Raw genomic sequence first — 16,415 nt, 5'->3', positions numbered from 1 at the left:
AAGTGAAGTACAATTTTATTGTTTTCCTTAACAAGTGATAGAAGTGGACTGAAGGAAGCAATGAATACAAACAGTTAACCAGAGGAAGTACGCACACATAAATACGGAAAATATTTGCAGTAAGTTCAAGAGACCCAATTTAATTTAGGTGTTAATTTTTAGCATTGGTGGATCACTTTGGTAACCTACTATTTATCAAGAATATGTAGTGCACATTTCATCGGAAAAAGATCTGGACACCCACTAAGCCCAGCCTACATTCCGAAAATATTTCCTGATGAATACAAGAAGAGGAATGTGTTGCCAGGCCCTAACTTGCAGTGCTTTCACAGACAACTCAAGCTATTAAAAAAGGAAGAATGAGACGGAAAATTTTCAACTACAGTTTGTGCAAGTAACATAACCAAGGATGCATCCATGGTAACAGATGTATCTGATTTTCATTATTCAGACTTCATGTTTACTTGTTCTTGTATAATGAAAACGACATAAATACACAAGCATGTATTCCACTTAATTTCAGTCTGGAAGGGAATATTTTAAAACATTATCAAACATGTGGCACTGAAGACGATCGTGCAGACATCAAGAGCCCACGATTCCAAGGTTACAGTTCCATAAAGAACAATATACAAATGCATGATTTAACAGGTGTAAACTTCAAAGTCTTTGCCTTACTCCTTGCGTTATTACCAAACTGTAACATTGCCAAAGTATGTAAAGAAACCAGATTATTAATTTTCCTAGCGAAAATGAAAACTGGACTGTCCTATTCTACTTTGAGAGTGCTATTCAGTGTTCACAGGACTACAATTTATACAACTCGTGCTGTGTATGAAAAATTTCATATTCTGGCCTACTAAGGAAAGTGTTCAAGAAACAATGCCTCCAGCATTTAAGAAATTGCCAAGTCATAACTGACTGCACAGAATTTAGGGTTGCTACACTGCAAAAGTTTTATTTGCAATCACGCCTAGTGGTATGATTGCCTTTAAATCGAAATGTTATGGTGGAAGAGCTAGAGTCATTCATAACAACCGACAGTGGTTTATTTACCTTCCTTCAACCTATAAAGCCTGTACCGGTAAAGGATTTCCTGGCATCAGAACTAAATTATCTGGCCGCGGTGTCATAATCGTGACGCCACCATTCTTACATGGCGGGAAATGACCAGCTGAGAAAGTTGAAAGTACTTATAATATTGTGAGTGTTAGAATTCATGCAGAAAGGTTGTACAGATTGCAAGTTATTAAACTTCATACTGGGGTCCGTATTGAACTTTGTATAAGCTTATGAAAGAAGTGTCCCTTGGAAGTCCACCTTTTCAACACATTATTTTTTGATTTATTAGAATTCAAAAATGTAATTACATGTTAAAATCGGGACATGTTTCTCCTATAATGTAGGCATCATCAGCCATGCTCTCCTTAACATTAAGGTTAAAATTGAGGAAGTAGAAATGGCTTAAGGCTAAGCTTAGAGATATTACATAAAAAGGCTTACAACACTTTAAAAAAACATATAATCACACTTATTAAGATAAAATGAACACTTGGGTGAAAGTAACATATGTTGAGTCATAAAATATCGTAATGAATAAAATAACAAAGATCATATATGGCAGTTAATATCTGTGAACATTCATGAAAAGTAGACGATTTAATTACCAAATCTTTAGAAAGACCACATTTTTACCGGTTACAATGAAAAACAATTCCTTTCATCCAAACGCCAGAAAAAGAGAGTCTTATTACAGCCTAATATACTGGGCTTTCAAACTCCCTCTTTCATGCAAGGACCATAATAAGGAGTTGCAATTCATACAAAATATAGCTAAGTTTAATGGCAATGGTCAACAAAATTATAAATAAAGTAGAAAAAAAACAAATTTCAACATTGATCCCTGACAAACCAAAAAAGACCTTCACGTACAGTAGCCCTAGCATACATCAAATTTCCAATGCACTTAAAAATTGTAATTTCAGTACTTCGTTCACCACTAGTAACATAAACCAGAATCTTTCTCTGAATCACAACACCGTTAACACCGCAAAAGATCGGTTTTCCAGTTCAGGGATTTAAAAGCTCACTTGTTCACAATGCCATTTTTCATATGTAGGATGGACAGGGAGAAGCTTTTCCACCAGATATTTACAGCACTTTAACTCTAACAAATACCAAAGATATTCGGCAATGAGTATCCACATGAGGGAAACAGGACATACTTATACTACTACAGAGCAAGATCTAACTAATTTAAAGAGATTAAAAGAAGGGTAGGTTAAGGAACGAATATGAAAATATCTATATTTATTATGATCGCCTTTACCAACCGAGATCGTAACTTGAATGACGTCACTGAGTTAGGTAGTCCCCTCTACGGACTGCTTCCACAATTCCTAAATAAACTGAAATTAAGAGATATGTCTATTCAAATCACAGATAAATCCTCTCTGGCTTTAACGTCGCCCACCAACAGGCCTCCTCATCCCCCCACAACCATAGTTCCCTCCCTCCCCGCTCTCCTTCTCCAGCATACCCGTCCACACACAGCAAATACAACACTAGACACGCAGCTTTGGCCTCAACTGCATCAACATACTCTGGCACCAAAGCTGTCAACAGCAATTTCTAGTACTAAAGATAACATTCAGTTATAGGAAGAACCGTCCGGCTCCATGGCTAAATGGTTAGCGTGCTTAATTGGTTAATTTCGCTGGCACGGGGGCTGGGTGTATGTGTCGTCTTCATCATAATTTCATCCTCATCACGACGCGCAGGTCGCCTACGGGAGTCAAATCAAAAGACCTGCATCTGGCTAGCCGAACTTGTCCTCGGACACTCCCGGCACTAAAAGTCATACGCTATTTCATTTCATAGGAAGAACCTTCTCTGGAAGTCCCCTCAACTGCCTTGTCCACAGGAAGCATACAATGTCAAGCCCATTTATTTTGATTTTAAACAGCCACAATTACGAAATACGACCTTAAGTGATAGCACTTTCCTTCCAAGAAGAAACAAGTTTTAAGAACAGAAATACAAGTGAACATGAATGTTCACAAATATTAACTGCCAGATATGACCTTTGTTATTTTATTCACTACGATATTTTACAACTCAACATAAGTTACTTTCACCCAAGTGATCATTTTTTAGCTTAATAAGTGTGATTATATTTTTTAAGTGTTATAAGCCTTTTTATGTAATATCTTTCAGCACAGCCTTATGTCATTTCTACTTCCTCAATTAACCTTAATGTTAAGGATAGCATGGCTGATGATGCCTACATCATAGGCAAAACATGTCTCAATTTTAACATGTAATTAAGTTTTTTATTGCTAATAACTCAAAAAATAATGTATTGAAAAGGTGGACTTCCAAGAGACACTTCTTTCATAAGCTTGTACAGATGGCGCAGCGAACAACTCTCGTCCTCAACCACATGCGATCAGTGAGACATTGATATTTCAAGTAGACAGTGTACATCAACATGGGTAGATGTAAGGATGTGACAGAGGGGCAAAAATGGGCAATTGTGGTTGGTCGTGCTCATGGCCATACGGTGTGTGAATTTGCTGGATGTGTTGGTGTTTTGCAGTAGACTGTTCAATGTGTTACAAGCAGTGATGTACTACACGTGGCCACAAAACACGACGGCAGAATTTTGGTCTGAAAAAGATCCTAGCTGAGAGGGACCGGAGATGCGTTTCACGGCTTGCGAATCAAAATCACTTCCAAACCTGACAGGAATTGCTGCAGTCAGTGTATGAAGGTCCATTCCAACCTGTTAGTGAGAGAACACTGCGATGGGAACTGCATGCAATGAACATTTGGAGTTGGTCACCACGCGAGAGGCCATTGCTCACACAGCCACATATAGCCGCGCGTCTTCAATGGGCTAGAAATCACTGAACGTGGACAGTAGCTGACTGGCAGAATAAAATGTGGTCTGACGAATCACATTTTTGCCTGTATTCCAACAATGCACGTCACTGAGTGCAGTGAAGGCCAAATGAAACATTTCATCCTGGATGTGTGCAAGGTCAGGTTCAAGCCAAAGGTGGGTCTGACTCATGTTGGGGGTGTTTCCGTACCATGAACTGGGCCCGCTCACCGGGGGTAGTGTCGTGTTGGGGATGTTTTTCGTATCATGAACTGGGTAATTTTGGTAGTATCTTAAATTCATGAACTGGGCCCGCTCACAGGGGGGTAAGATGAACCAGCATGTTTATTTAAACATTCTGGATGATCAGGTGTTGCCTAACAGTCAACATCTGCATGATGAGTATGCTACTGATACCCCCATTTCTTAAGATGACGACAGGAAAGTTCATCGGGCTGGACGCATATGTGACTGGTTTTATGAACACTCCCCCACCCTATTACATCTCGACTGGCCTACAAAATAACCTAACTTGTACCCCATTGAAAATCTGTGGGATATATTGGAACAGCGGGTAAAATGCTGACATCAACATCCCCGCAATTTGTTGGAATCGCACGATCAAATCCTCAGCAAGTGGTTTTATCCAGGATGTGAAATACCTACACAACCTTGTGGACTCATTTCCTAATCAAATTCAGGTGGTTATCAAGTCCAGAGGCAGAGTTACACAGTATTAAATGATACTTGTAATGATTTCTCCAGGGGTGACTTGTTTTTTTTTTGTGTGTGTGTCCAGTGAGCTTAGTTGCAGTTTTCCAACTTTCAGGTATTTCCCCTACTTCTAAACACTAGTTCATTAAATACACCCAGATATATTTCCTCATATCCATGGAGTCCTTTAGGTGTTCTGCATAGATATTGATGATGATGATGCTTGTTGTTTAAAGGGGCCCAACATCTAAGGTCATCGTCCCTGCAAAGATATTATCTGGTCCCATGTTTCCATGAGTAAAGGAGTGGAATCAGAGCTAAGGCTTTTTCAGATGATGTTATTCTGTATAGAATAATAAATAAGTTACAAGATTGTGAGCAACTGCAAAATAACCTCGATAATGTTGTGATATGGACAGTAGGCAATGGTATGATGATAAACGAGGTTAAAAGTCTGGTTGTGAGTTTCACAAATAGGAAAAGTCCTCTCAGTTTTAATTACTACGTTGATGGGGTGAAAGTTCCTTTAGGGGATCACTGTAAATATCTGGGTGTTAGTAATAAGGAAAGATCTTCATTGGCGTAATCACATAAATGGGATTGTAAATAAAGGACACAGATCTCCACTCATGGTTACGAGGATGTTTAGGGGTTGTAGTAAGGATGTAAAGGAGAGGGCTTATAAGTCTCTAGTAAGACAACAACTACGGTATGGTTCCAGTGTATGGGACCCTCACCAGGATTACTTGATTCGAGAACTGGAAAAAATCCAAAGAAAAGCAGCTTGATTTGTTCTAGGTGATTTCCGACAAAAGAGCAGCGTTACAAAAATGTTGCAAAGTTTGGACTGAGAAGAACTGGGAGAAAGGAGATGAGCTGCTTGACTAAGTGGTATGTTCTGAGCTCTCAGCGGAGAAATGGCATGGAATGACATTAGGAGACGAGTAAATTTGAGTGGCGTCTTTAAAAGTAGGAAAGACCACAATATGAAGGTAAAGTTGGAATTCAAGAGGACAAATTGTGGCAATTATTAATTTATAGGAAGAGGAGTTAGGGATTGGAATAACTTACCAAGGGAGATGTTCAATAAATTTCCAATGTCATTGAAATCATTTAAGAAAAGGCTAGTTTTCCTTCCACGTAACATTCCGTGTCAAACCATATTGGTACATGCCGCCACCTCCTGGGTTTGGTGGCTGTATATTAATTTCATTGACATCCGCATGTCTTCATCGAGGTTTCCATTTTCTACCATTCCTCTTGGTTTTTCCACTTCTCCGGTGGCTTGTTTCAGCAGGTCTTGATCCAGCTTCCTGGAGGGTCGGTTTCCCATACTATCTTTTTCTGTTGAATGAGTTCCCATCTGTTACCATCCAATGGGAAAACTGAAAAGAATTATGGGGAATGACCAACCTATAACTAGAATACTAGAAAAAGAACAATGTCGCAACCTCAAAGAAAATCATTCAAACAAATGGCATGCTGCAGGGAGACCCAATCAATCGTGCGCTGTTTAAAATCTACACGGCATACGTATAAGCAATGAATTTCATAATTAGACCCATATTGATGCACACGAAGTGAAAATGAAAACAGCATAATCAAAGGTACCAGTAACTATAATCTAATATGCAGACGATATGGTGATCGGCTCTAAAAGCAAGAAGGAAGAACAAGAAGCAATTGACAAACTTGAGAAATGGGCTAGGGAGAATTACTTCATGGTCAACCAGGAGAAGAGTGTACAGATGACCTTCAAGGAAGGAGGGGAATCTGCAGCTGGAGATATCATATCACTACTAGGTAACCCACTAGAAATTGTAAAGAAATATAAATACTTAGGAATCACACTATAGGCAATTGCAACATCCGACAGTATTCACATACAACAGTGGTCAGCACCAGCTATCAGCCATGTACAAGTGTGCACAGAAATGGTGTCCTGACATAAACAATCAACACTACCCTACTCCAATAATAGCAAGGAGGGGAGGGAGTGAAGGGGCAGTGTTGAAGGCCACTCCATCACAGAAAAGGAGGGGAATGGAGTGAACAGGTAGTATTGAAGGCACAGTGTGTGTATCGCTATACAACCACCACTGTGCCCATTTCAATTACAACAGTCTTGTAGCGGGCTGTCTACCTGCAGCAATGCGCTAAGCACAGAGGTGGGGGACGTCATGCTTTGTTTATATCGGGACACCATTTCTGTGCCTGCGTGTACAACATTAAAAGCACAACCAATCTCTCTTATCAGCATGGCAATGTCACTATTCAACATAGCGATAGCTCCTACTACCGTAACTTATGGAATTCACATCATATGGGAAAAATCTTACAATCTGTGATTTAATCAAAACTGAAAAGGTCAAAGTAATGTTCATGAAAAGAGAAATGGGGGTAGGAAAAATAGCACCCTAGCGTCTAGTATACGAGCTTGTGAGAGAAACGCACTTCATTAAGGATATCAGTGGTGTTTACTGAGGGCTGCCATGGCTCTCGGTAAAACCCAAACCGCAAATTAGACCAAGGAAACCTAAAACACATTATAATGTAAGCATTTGACACATTGTTCCTTTTATAAAACATGAAAGCAACGAGAAAAAACGTCATTCGTATTTCTGAGTGCAAGGCATTGGAGACTGATATTGCAATGATGTACAATAGGTGATTGTTTGGTCCCCCCTGTCAATATAATATTAATATTTGAATAATTTATACATACATGTTTCGGGAGCCTTAACTCCCTTCGTCAGCATATTTACATCAAAATCTACCTCACCCAAGTCTCAAGATGCCACATCTTATCTTATTAACATTAAACATTGTCCTGTATAACCTCAACTCTAGACCACTATAGGCTATGTACACATAGCGTTTTGTATAATAATACCTGTTGTAACCCAACACGTAAAACATGGAACATATTTAAAAGCACTCTTGAATAGTTCACTCATTCCTCCTATCCTTTACACTCTTACAACGTGTATCATCACCCTGGATGGATCCATTAGCTGAGTCAGCCACTGATAAAATGTTACTTGTCACTGCTTGTATTGCTGTTGCCACTAGGAATCTACCATCTTAACGTCCAATTTGACATCTTTTGAAGTTAATTCAATTTATGGTTGCATTGATTTGTTCATAGTTATATACATATTAAAAATTTTAGCCACGTATGTGCCGTCAGGGCAAACGTTTAGTGGCTGGCCGGCGAGGGGATAGGCTTTCTCCACTTTATCAATTTATCACTAGAGGAGCATTGCAGAAACATAACAGGAGGTTTGTTCTGCTCTGATTTAAAAAGTCTGGTCCTGCAACAATTGAGCAAACATCATCTGCCCTGACGGCACATACATGGTTAAAATTTTTAATATGTATATAACTATAAACAAATCAATGCAATCATAAAATGTATTAACTTCAAAAGATGTCAAATTGGACGTTAAGATGATAGATTCGTAGTGGCAACAGCAATACAAGCAGTGACAAGTAACATTTTATCAGTGGCTGACTCAGCTAATGGATCCATCCAAGGTGATGATACATGTTGTAAGAGTGTAAAGGATAGGAGGAATGAGTGAATTATTTAAAAGTGTTTTTAAATATCTTCTATGTCTTACGTGTTGGGTTACAACAGGCATTATTATACAAAAAGCAATGTGTACATAGCCTATAGTGGTCTAGAGTTGAGGTTATACAGAACAGTGCTTAATGTTAATAAGATAAGATGTTGTATCTTGAGACTTGGGTAAGGTAGATTTTGATGTAAATATGCTGATAAAGGGAGTTAAGGCTCCCGAAATATGTACGTATAAATGATTCAAATATTAAAAATATACTGACACGGCTAACCAAACAATCGCCCGTTGTACATTCTTGTTATTACGAGTCAATACGGACCAATTAAGGACCGATATGGTCAAGTTTGTCGACTGACATTGCAGCCGAAGCGCTGCTTCCCTCTCCCCTCGACTCACCTCGTCCGTCCAGCTCACTGCTGAATGTGTGATAGATGCAGGGACTGAGCAGATAGGTATGGAAGACTCCACTCCGTCAGTTCAGCACAAGAAAGGGAGAGCTCAGATTCAAAGTTGTCCGGAAGCCTCCAAACAGACACGACTGATCCATGTACTAGGCCTACAGTATCAAGTCCACGTGTTTGCTGTTGCATGTACAAAGCCTTCTTATGGACTGTTTATAGTTGAGAAAATCATTTCTATAATTGGGTATTATTACTGTTCTGAGGACAATTTTAGTTTATTTAAAGTTACAGTGTATAACATGACTGACTGTGTGGAGTTACTTTATGGCTGAACCTTGCGTAATAAAACAAGTACTGGATAAACCATTTTCACAACTGAAGAATGCAGATAAATTGCCAATAGTTTAAAATGATAAGCCTACCCCACATCTTTCTCCTCAGAATCAACCTCCGTGTATTCTTAATTCTCCTGGCTAGGAGGCTGTGTGTTTATGACATCTTTGCAATTCATTTTATCCTCATTAGGTCACCACCAATCCTTTCCAGAGACTATTTATTATTATTATTATTATTATTATTATTATTATTATTATCATTATTATATGTGAATGGTCCCTTTTGGAACACACGAAGCTTTATTTATGATTTCGTTTGCAGAGGATCCAGGACGCTTTCATCTGTTGACTAAAGATCCTTTTCCGTTCTTCCGTCCACTTGGTACCTGCTCTTTTTGGTACTTCATTCTCTGGAGTAACTTCCCACTTGTCAATTTTCTTTCTATATATATTTTGATTCAAAATGTCTTCAGGTTGAATTTGTGCGTTCTTCATGTCCACTTTTGTTTCTTGTATCCAAGGGAAATTCTTGAGTTTATCAACTCTTTCAAGAACTTGGTGGGTTAGTCTATTTTCTGGAAGCCTCTTAACATGTCCATAAAATTTCAGCCTTCTTTTCCTGAGGTCTGCCGCAATATTAGATAATTTTTCTGTGGATTTCTGGGTTTGGAGGCGGTACCCTTCTCCCGTGTGTCTTGGTCCTAAAATTTTCCTCATGATTTTTCGCTCTTCTTTTAGGATATTTTCCAGCTCGCCCTTTCTATGAAGCGTTAGAGTTTCCCCTGCATATAAAGCCTCAGGTTTGATTACAGTATTGTAATGTTTAATCTTAACGTGCAGAGACATACATTTTTTGTTGTAGATTTCTCTTGTTCTCCCATAAGCTCTTCTGAGTTTTGGACACGGTTGTTTTGGGCTATTTTCTCTTGTCCGGTTGGTTCGAGAATTTCGCCCAGGTATTCGAAGTGAAGGACTCTGTTGATTTTTCCGTATTTTGTATTGAGACTATGGATGTCTAGTTTTGCACAGAAAAATTCAGTTTTCTGGAAGGAGATATGGAGTCCGACCTTTCTGGCACATTCTTGGAGAATTTCAACTTGCTTTATTGCTGTGACTTCATCGCTGGACAAAAGGGCCAAGTCATCCGCGAAGGCTAAGCATGGAATTTCAAGCTTCTTTTTTCGTGTCCCGATGTTTACTGGGTTCCAGCTATTTTGTGCTTTCAGTTCTTTTTCCCATTCCCTCATCACCTTATCTAGGACGAGGTTGAAAAGGTGGGGTGACAGTCCATCTCCTCGCCTGACACCAGTTTTTATCAGGAATTCGTCTGAGATTTCTCCCATGAATTTCACTCTTGACTTCGTGTCAGTGAGGGTCTGTTTGGTCAAGTTTAGCGTTTTGGAGTCTAGTCCCTTTTCTTTCAGGATGTTGAACAAAGATTGACGATCAATTGAATCATAAGCCTTCTTGAAATCTACGAAGGTACAGATGATTGGAAGGTTTCTGAGGGCCCTGAATTTTAGAGCGGTTTTGAGGTTGAATATCTGTTCAGTGCATGATCTGTGAGGGCGGAACCCAGCTTGATATTCACCAATCTTATGCTCTAGTTGTTCTTGTATTCTTTTCAACAGGCATGCAGAGAAAATTTTGTAGCCAACTTCAAGGAGGGAGATTCCCCTATAGTTGTTCACATCAGTTTTGTCTCCTTTTTTGTGAAGTGGGTGAATTAAGGCACATTTCCAGTCTTCTGGGAGTTTTTCATTTTTCCAAATTTTCTGTATGATTTCTGTAAGTTCTCTGAGTGAATTTGGACCAAGATTCTTAAGGAATTCTGCAACAATCCCGTCTCTTCCCGAGGTTCTGTTGTTCTTTAGTCGTTTAATGTGGCTCTGAATTTCTTCCTGGCTTGGTGGAGGTGATTCTGGGTGAGTGAAACTGGATGCTTCTTCAAGAAATCTTTCAGTGGGCTCGGGGCAGTTAAGAAGTTCTGAGAAGTACCGTGCAAGTTCTTGGCAGTTTTCTTTATTAGTAAGCGCCAATTTTCCGTCTTGTTTCCTGAAACATAAGTTCTGTGGAATGTATCCTCGGATTTTTTCTGTGAATGTTCTGTAGAAATCCCTTGTGTTGTGGTTTCTAAAGTTTTCTTCAATTGACTCCAGTTGTTCTTTCAGGTGCTTTCTTTTCTCTTGCCTGATGGTTTTGGATACTTGTTTTCTGGTCTCATAAAATTCTCGTTGAGTTTTCTGGGATTTTCTACTGTTGTATTTCTGAAACGCAGATTTTCTTATCTCCAGGGCTTGATTGCATGTTGAGTTCCACCAGGGGTGTTTTGTATTCCTTTTTAAGGGTACCATTTCTCGTGCCTTCTGTATGATTTTGGTGTGGAATTCTTCCCATGTTTTCGCTGGCTGATTTTCCCATGCTTCTTTTAGATCCGTAACAGGAATCCGTTTTATGTCAAATTTCTGTTGTTGGATTTTCTTGGGGTGGTATTTTCTTGGAGTAAATTTTACTTTAACTCTTGTGAGATAGTGATCAGAGTCGATGTTTGCTCCTCTTCTCACTTGTACATCATGTATCTCTTTCTGTAGCTGATACGAGATAGCTACATGATCAATCTGAAATTCACCAATGGATTCATTGGGGGACCTCCAGGTTTTTTGTTTCTTGGGATGCTTCCTGAGGGATGTGGACATGATTTTAAGGTTGCACTGTTGACATAGTTCAATGAGTCTTGAACCGTTTTTGTTGGTAAATTTGTGCGCCGGGTAGAGTCCGACAGTTTTCCTGTGTTCCTTTTCTAGGCCGATTTGTGCATTGAAATCGCCTAAGAGGATTTTAACATCATCCTTTGGAATTTTTGACATTACTTTTTCAAGTTTGTTCCAAAATTTGTCCACGTTTTGGGGATTCTTCTTGTTGTCTATATTTGTAGGGGCGTGTGCATTTATTAATGTATATTTTTTATTGGCACACTGAATCCTCATGGTCATTAGACGATTGCTGATGGAATTAACTTCCTGGATCGAGTTCAATATACTTTTATGAACAACGAAGCTCATACCAAATAAAGGGGTCCTATTTAGAATGTTTTGGTCTGTTTTACTTTTGAATATACGGTAATTTCCATAATCCATGGTGGCATCATCAGTAAATCGAGTTTCCTGCAGGGCAAGGATAAGAATTTTTTGCCGATCAAGTTCTGTGACTAAATTTAGTAATTTTCCTGGTTGTATCAAAGTGTTGATATTGAATGTACCAATGTATGTGGGGGTTTTGTGGGATAGTTTACCAGAGAGCTCCGACTCCCATGTTTTCGTGGTTGTCCAGGCTCCCCAGAATTCGAAAGCCTGGTTGCCGTCTCAATGCGACGGGTGGATTGGATACCACCTGGGGTAATGTTGTTACTACGCTCACGAATCATGTTTGGCTTGTAATAGGAGATCCAGCAGTGCTGGGTGCTTAGAACCAGGGATTGTTAGTTCCTGGAGCTTGATATTGCCGCCGCACCTACAAGGTGTCAGACGCGGACCAGGAAGCCGGTGGATATCACTCAGACGCACCTGGATTTTAAACAGGCTTTTTATTACTATCCCAAAAAGCAAGGTTGCCTCCTCCGCCAGTTCCGCCGTACCAATGATCTTCATCTCCGCCTTCACTGCCGTTGAGGTCTTCACTCGTAACCCTGAGCTGGGACCCTTACCAGATGATACACACCGGGTCAGTGTGCTCTGGGACTCACATAGGCAGGGGCGCCACTCCCTGGGCAGGGCTGCCTCCGAAGAGGGTCCCTACCTGCTATTATTATTATTATTATTATTAATTATTATATAATTCAAATGTGGAATTTTACAGCATTACCCAGTGGTCCTACCCGTCTTTCACTGGTTTATTAGCTTCCTCAGTAGATCAGTGGTGGTGTCCGACTTGTGAAAACGGAATCGATTCCAAACAACCATACGTTCCTCATCATACAGATGTCCTGATCTCATACTTCTGACTTAATTAGCTGTATAGATAACAGAGTGCTGGAATTTTATTTTTGTCTACTTCTGCATCCTTATAGGGAGACACTGTATGGCTACTGTTCGAGGAGTAATATACCAGTAATTTTCTTTTCATAGGTAATCTGCTAAAATGAAACGCAATCTTTCATGTTGTTGTTGTACAAGGAAGTTGATTGCAAGAATTGAACCAGAGCCTTTGGACCAAAGGCAAGCATTTTATCCAGTTAGCAATAAAGCAGGGCTTTAATTTGCTAAACCCTAGGCTACCATTTCCACTGATCAAGTATTAAGTATTAGCAATGGCAGAGGCCAGGGCAGTAGCTTGTGAAAGAGCTTTGACAACACAGCAGGCTACTCCGGTGGCTCAAAACGCTTAAGGCTTGACATTCACATAACCAACTATCAAAAAGGGGTAACGTAAGTCTAGTGGTAGCCCACGTCTTGATCCCAGCATACACCACTGGGCAAAACACCATCTACTGTCCAAAAGGCCATACCAAGAGCTTGTAAATATCAGAAATGGAAAAAGGAAATTCTACAGCATGCCTGCTATGCTAGAGAGGACCTGAATCAAAGTGTACCAAGAACAAAGACGTACGACTACCCGACTGGCCATACACAGTTTTCACCATAAAATCTGTGTAAACATAAGATACCATAACAATTGTGATATGTAGGCCTATCACATAATGAAGTACAAAAACAGACTAAAATCTATAACTGAATATAGCAAGGAATAACTTATATACAAACGCTCAATTGAGTGCATCTTTCTCATTTATTACCGTATATGGCGTTGATCTCAAATGGACAAATATCTTAATAAGTTATGAAAGTAATGGTCCTCTGTACAATAAGGGATCTTTGACAATTACAAGAGAATATCCCATCTATTACACTGAAATTAGCCTATACTGAATGCAGCAGGTAGGTTTGGTGAAATTTAGGGACGTCACGCTAATTACTTCATTTGAAGTATGTAATATTACTGAGTTACCTGGGTAATCTGATACAGGCCTATCATATGGTATTCATATTGACTGCTTCATGCTTATTTTTTTCTTTTCTTCACAATTGTCAAAAATTTAATATAGTCAGAAAAGTTTTCAAAAATAGTAGTAGAGAGCAGATCAAGTATTGTCGATCATCATTTCCGAAGTGACTCCTCAGTCACCAAGTAAACATGGTCGCCATGTGCACTCCTATTCATATATAGTGTACTCTTCAATCTTGTACACATCAGGTAATAGTACAAAAACCCAGTATTTTTGCACTCTACTCCTTCCTTGTACTCTAATGAATATAGGGGAGTCTAATAGCATTTGACAGCGCCTACAAGTCAACTGGCTTTGGTCAGCTTGTGTACCATAACCTGTCAGTTTTCATTTCTTGAAAAAAAAAAAAAAAATACAATACAATATAATATAATAGGCCTAGAGTAATTAGACAAACCATGAAGTATTAACAAGCAGAAAAATTATTATGTGATTTAGATAAAGCGTCCTCCTGTTTGTTTTTACAAATCAGGCAGCTCTAACTGTCACATTCACTTGCAGAGGTTGCAATTCCTGATTTGGTACTATGTTAAAGGGTGCTGGAGTAATGAAACCAGATGGACCTCACATTATGTGCTGTGTCTCCAGTGGAACAACCTTGTAAGGGCCACTGAAATATAAATGGGTACAATGATTACTGAAGGCCCAGAAAGAATGTTATTTGTTTTATTTCTTTAATGGGACGATAGAGTGAAATGAGAGGGTGAACTCATCCTACCTCTTCCTTGTGCTTATCCTTAAATGTTCAACTGCAAATATAACTCTTAACCAATAACATACAAGTCTGTTTTACTTTAGAATAGTTTTCTATTTGGTCAATTTAAAGACAGTATTAAAACTGCCAAACAATTCACTCTAAAAAATTATACCTTCTTTAACAGAGATTGTTTACCTTGCACCTTTGAATAAGAGAGGAGGTCGCCACTTCTTCGGCCCAGATGTTGACTAGGTTCGTTAAGTGTATAATACAAGTTGTATTCTGCCTAGCGTATTTCACTAGATATCTTTCAGAATCTACGCTTATTTCCTTCCACATACCAAAGCTGGCTGTTTGGTATGAAGATATCCAAGTCACAAACTGACAATCAAGCCTCGTCGTCTCAGTCTTACGGGTGGTGATAAAATTCACTAAAAAGAATGTCAATGATCACATCACAAACAAAATACACACATTCACTAGACACCACGGTTCCTGCGGCTTCGAACGGTGCGGCCCAGCCCACCCAACACACATGCACGAGGTACTTGTTATGACTTGTCACTAGCGTTGCCAACCCCTACGTTCAAATTCCCTCCAGAACAATTCTAAAATCCTTCTAAATGAGATATTAACCCTATCAAATACAGTACAGATAATACGCGACACTTACGGATTTCGCCTTGCTAAAATGGGAGACAATTCGACGGTGGCGCTCCTAGTGACTTGACCTGAAGAAATCGCGCTAAATTCAAATATCAATGGAATTGTATATACGGAAATGGATAAATAAATTACGTCTAGAAAGAAAGTGCTATTGAGATATTAACTTCGAAGTTGCTAAAGCAATTCTGGATAAATGAATGAAGAATATTATTCAAAGACTGAAATTAGACATATAAACAAGAAGTGAAATGGACTGGTGTGAAATGGCTAGATCTTTCATTTATACATTACTTTGTTAGCTTTAGCATTCCTGCCTGAACTCTTACGGTTGGATTCCTCTTTTTTCTCATTTAAAAACATTGTATCATCACATTAAGACACTTGTCAATAACAATATCGGCACATTCCTTTAACATTTAATAGCTGGACAATATTCCTCTTAACATGAAGCCTACTAACAGAAAGATATTCCTTACACATATGATGCAATGAATTAACATTTAATAATAATAATAATAATAATAATAATAATAATAATAATAATAATAATAATAATAATAATAATAATAATAATAATAATAATAATAATAATAATAATAATAATAATAATAATAATAATAATAATGTTTTTGTTTTACGACCCACTAACTACTCTTTTACGGTTTTCGGAGACGCCGAGGTGTCGGAATTTAGTCCCGCGGGAGTTCTTTTAGGTGCCAATAAATCTACCGACACGAGGCTGACGTATTTGAGCACCTTCAAATACCACCGAACTGAGCCAGGATCGAACCTGCCAAGTAGGGGTCAGAAGGCCAGCGCCTTAACCGTCTAAGCCACTCAGCCCGGCGAATTAACATTTAATAGCTGGACAATTTTCCTCCTAACATGAAGTCTACTAACAGAAAGATAATCTAAAAAATCCCGGCTTTAATCTGAGAAGAGGGATAAAGAAAGAAAAGTATGAAAATGTTGTCGATAGTGATGCTTTAAGGAATATTTACGTACAATTAGAGCAAAAATGTAACATACCCTTGGCTGTATTGTCGAGGATTTCTAAAGTCGCTGGCCTGGAA

General features: G+C 38.9%; 1 protein-coding gene across 1 annotated transcript in view; it reads right to left on the bottom strand.

The window, feature by feature from the left end:
* The window catches only part of LOC136884678 (non-homologous end-joining factor 1), a 100,471-nt gene extending 85,273 nt beyond the window's left edge, over positions 1–15,198 (bottom strand). Inside the window, exon 1 of the mRNA XM_067156948.2 lies at positions 14,872–15,198. Coding sequence (XP_067013049.1) covers positions 14,872–15,015 — 144 coding nt within the window. The 5' untranslated portion in view covers positions 15,016–15,198. The remainder of the gene's footprint in view (positions 1–14,871) is intronic.
* Between the last annotated feature and the right edge of the window lie 1,217 nt (positions 15,199–16,415).

The sequence above is a fragment of the Anabrus simplex genome, chromosome 1, assembly GCF_040414725.1.
Source record: "Anabrus simplex isolate iqAnaSimp1 chromosome 1, ASM4041472v1, whole genome shotgun sequence".
In the NCBI taxonomy this organism is placed as follows: domain Eukaryota; kingdom Metazoa; phylum Arthropoda; class Insecta; order Orthoptera; family Tettigoniidae; genus Anabrus; species Anabrus simplex.
This window is presented reverse-complemented; position numbering and strand designations above follow the sequence as displayed.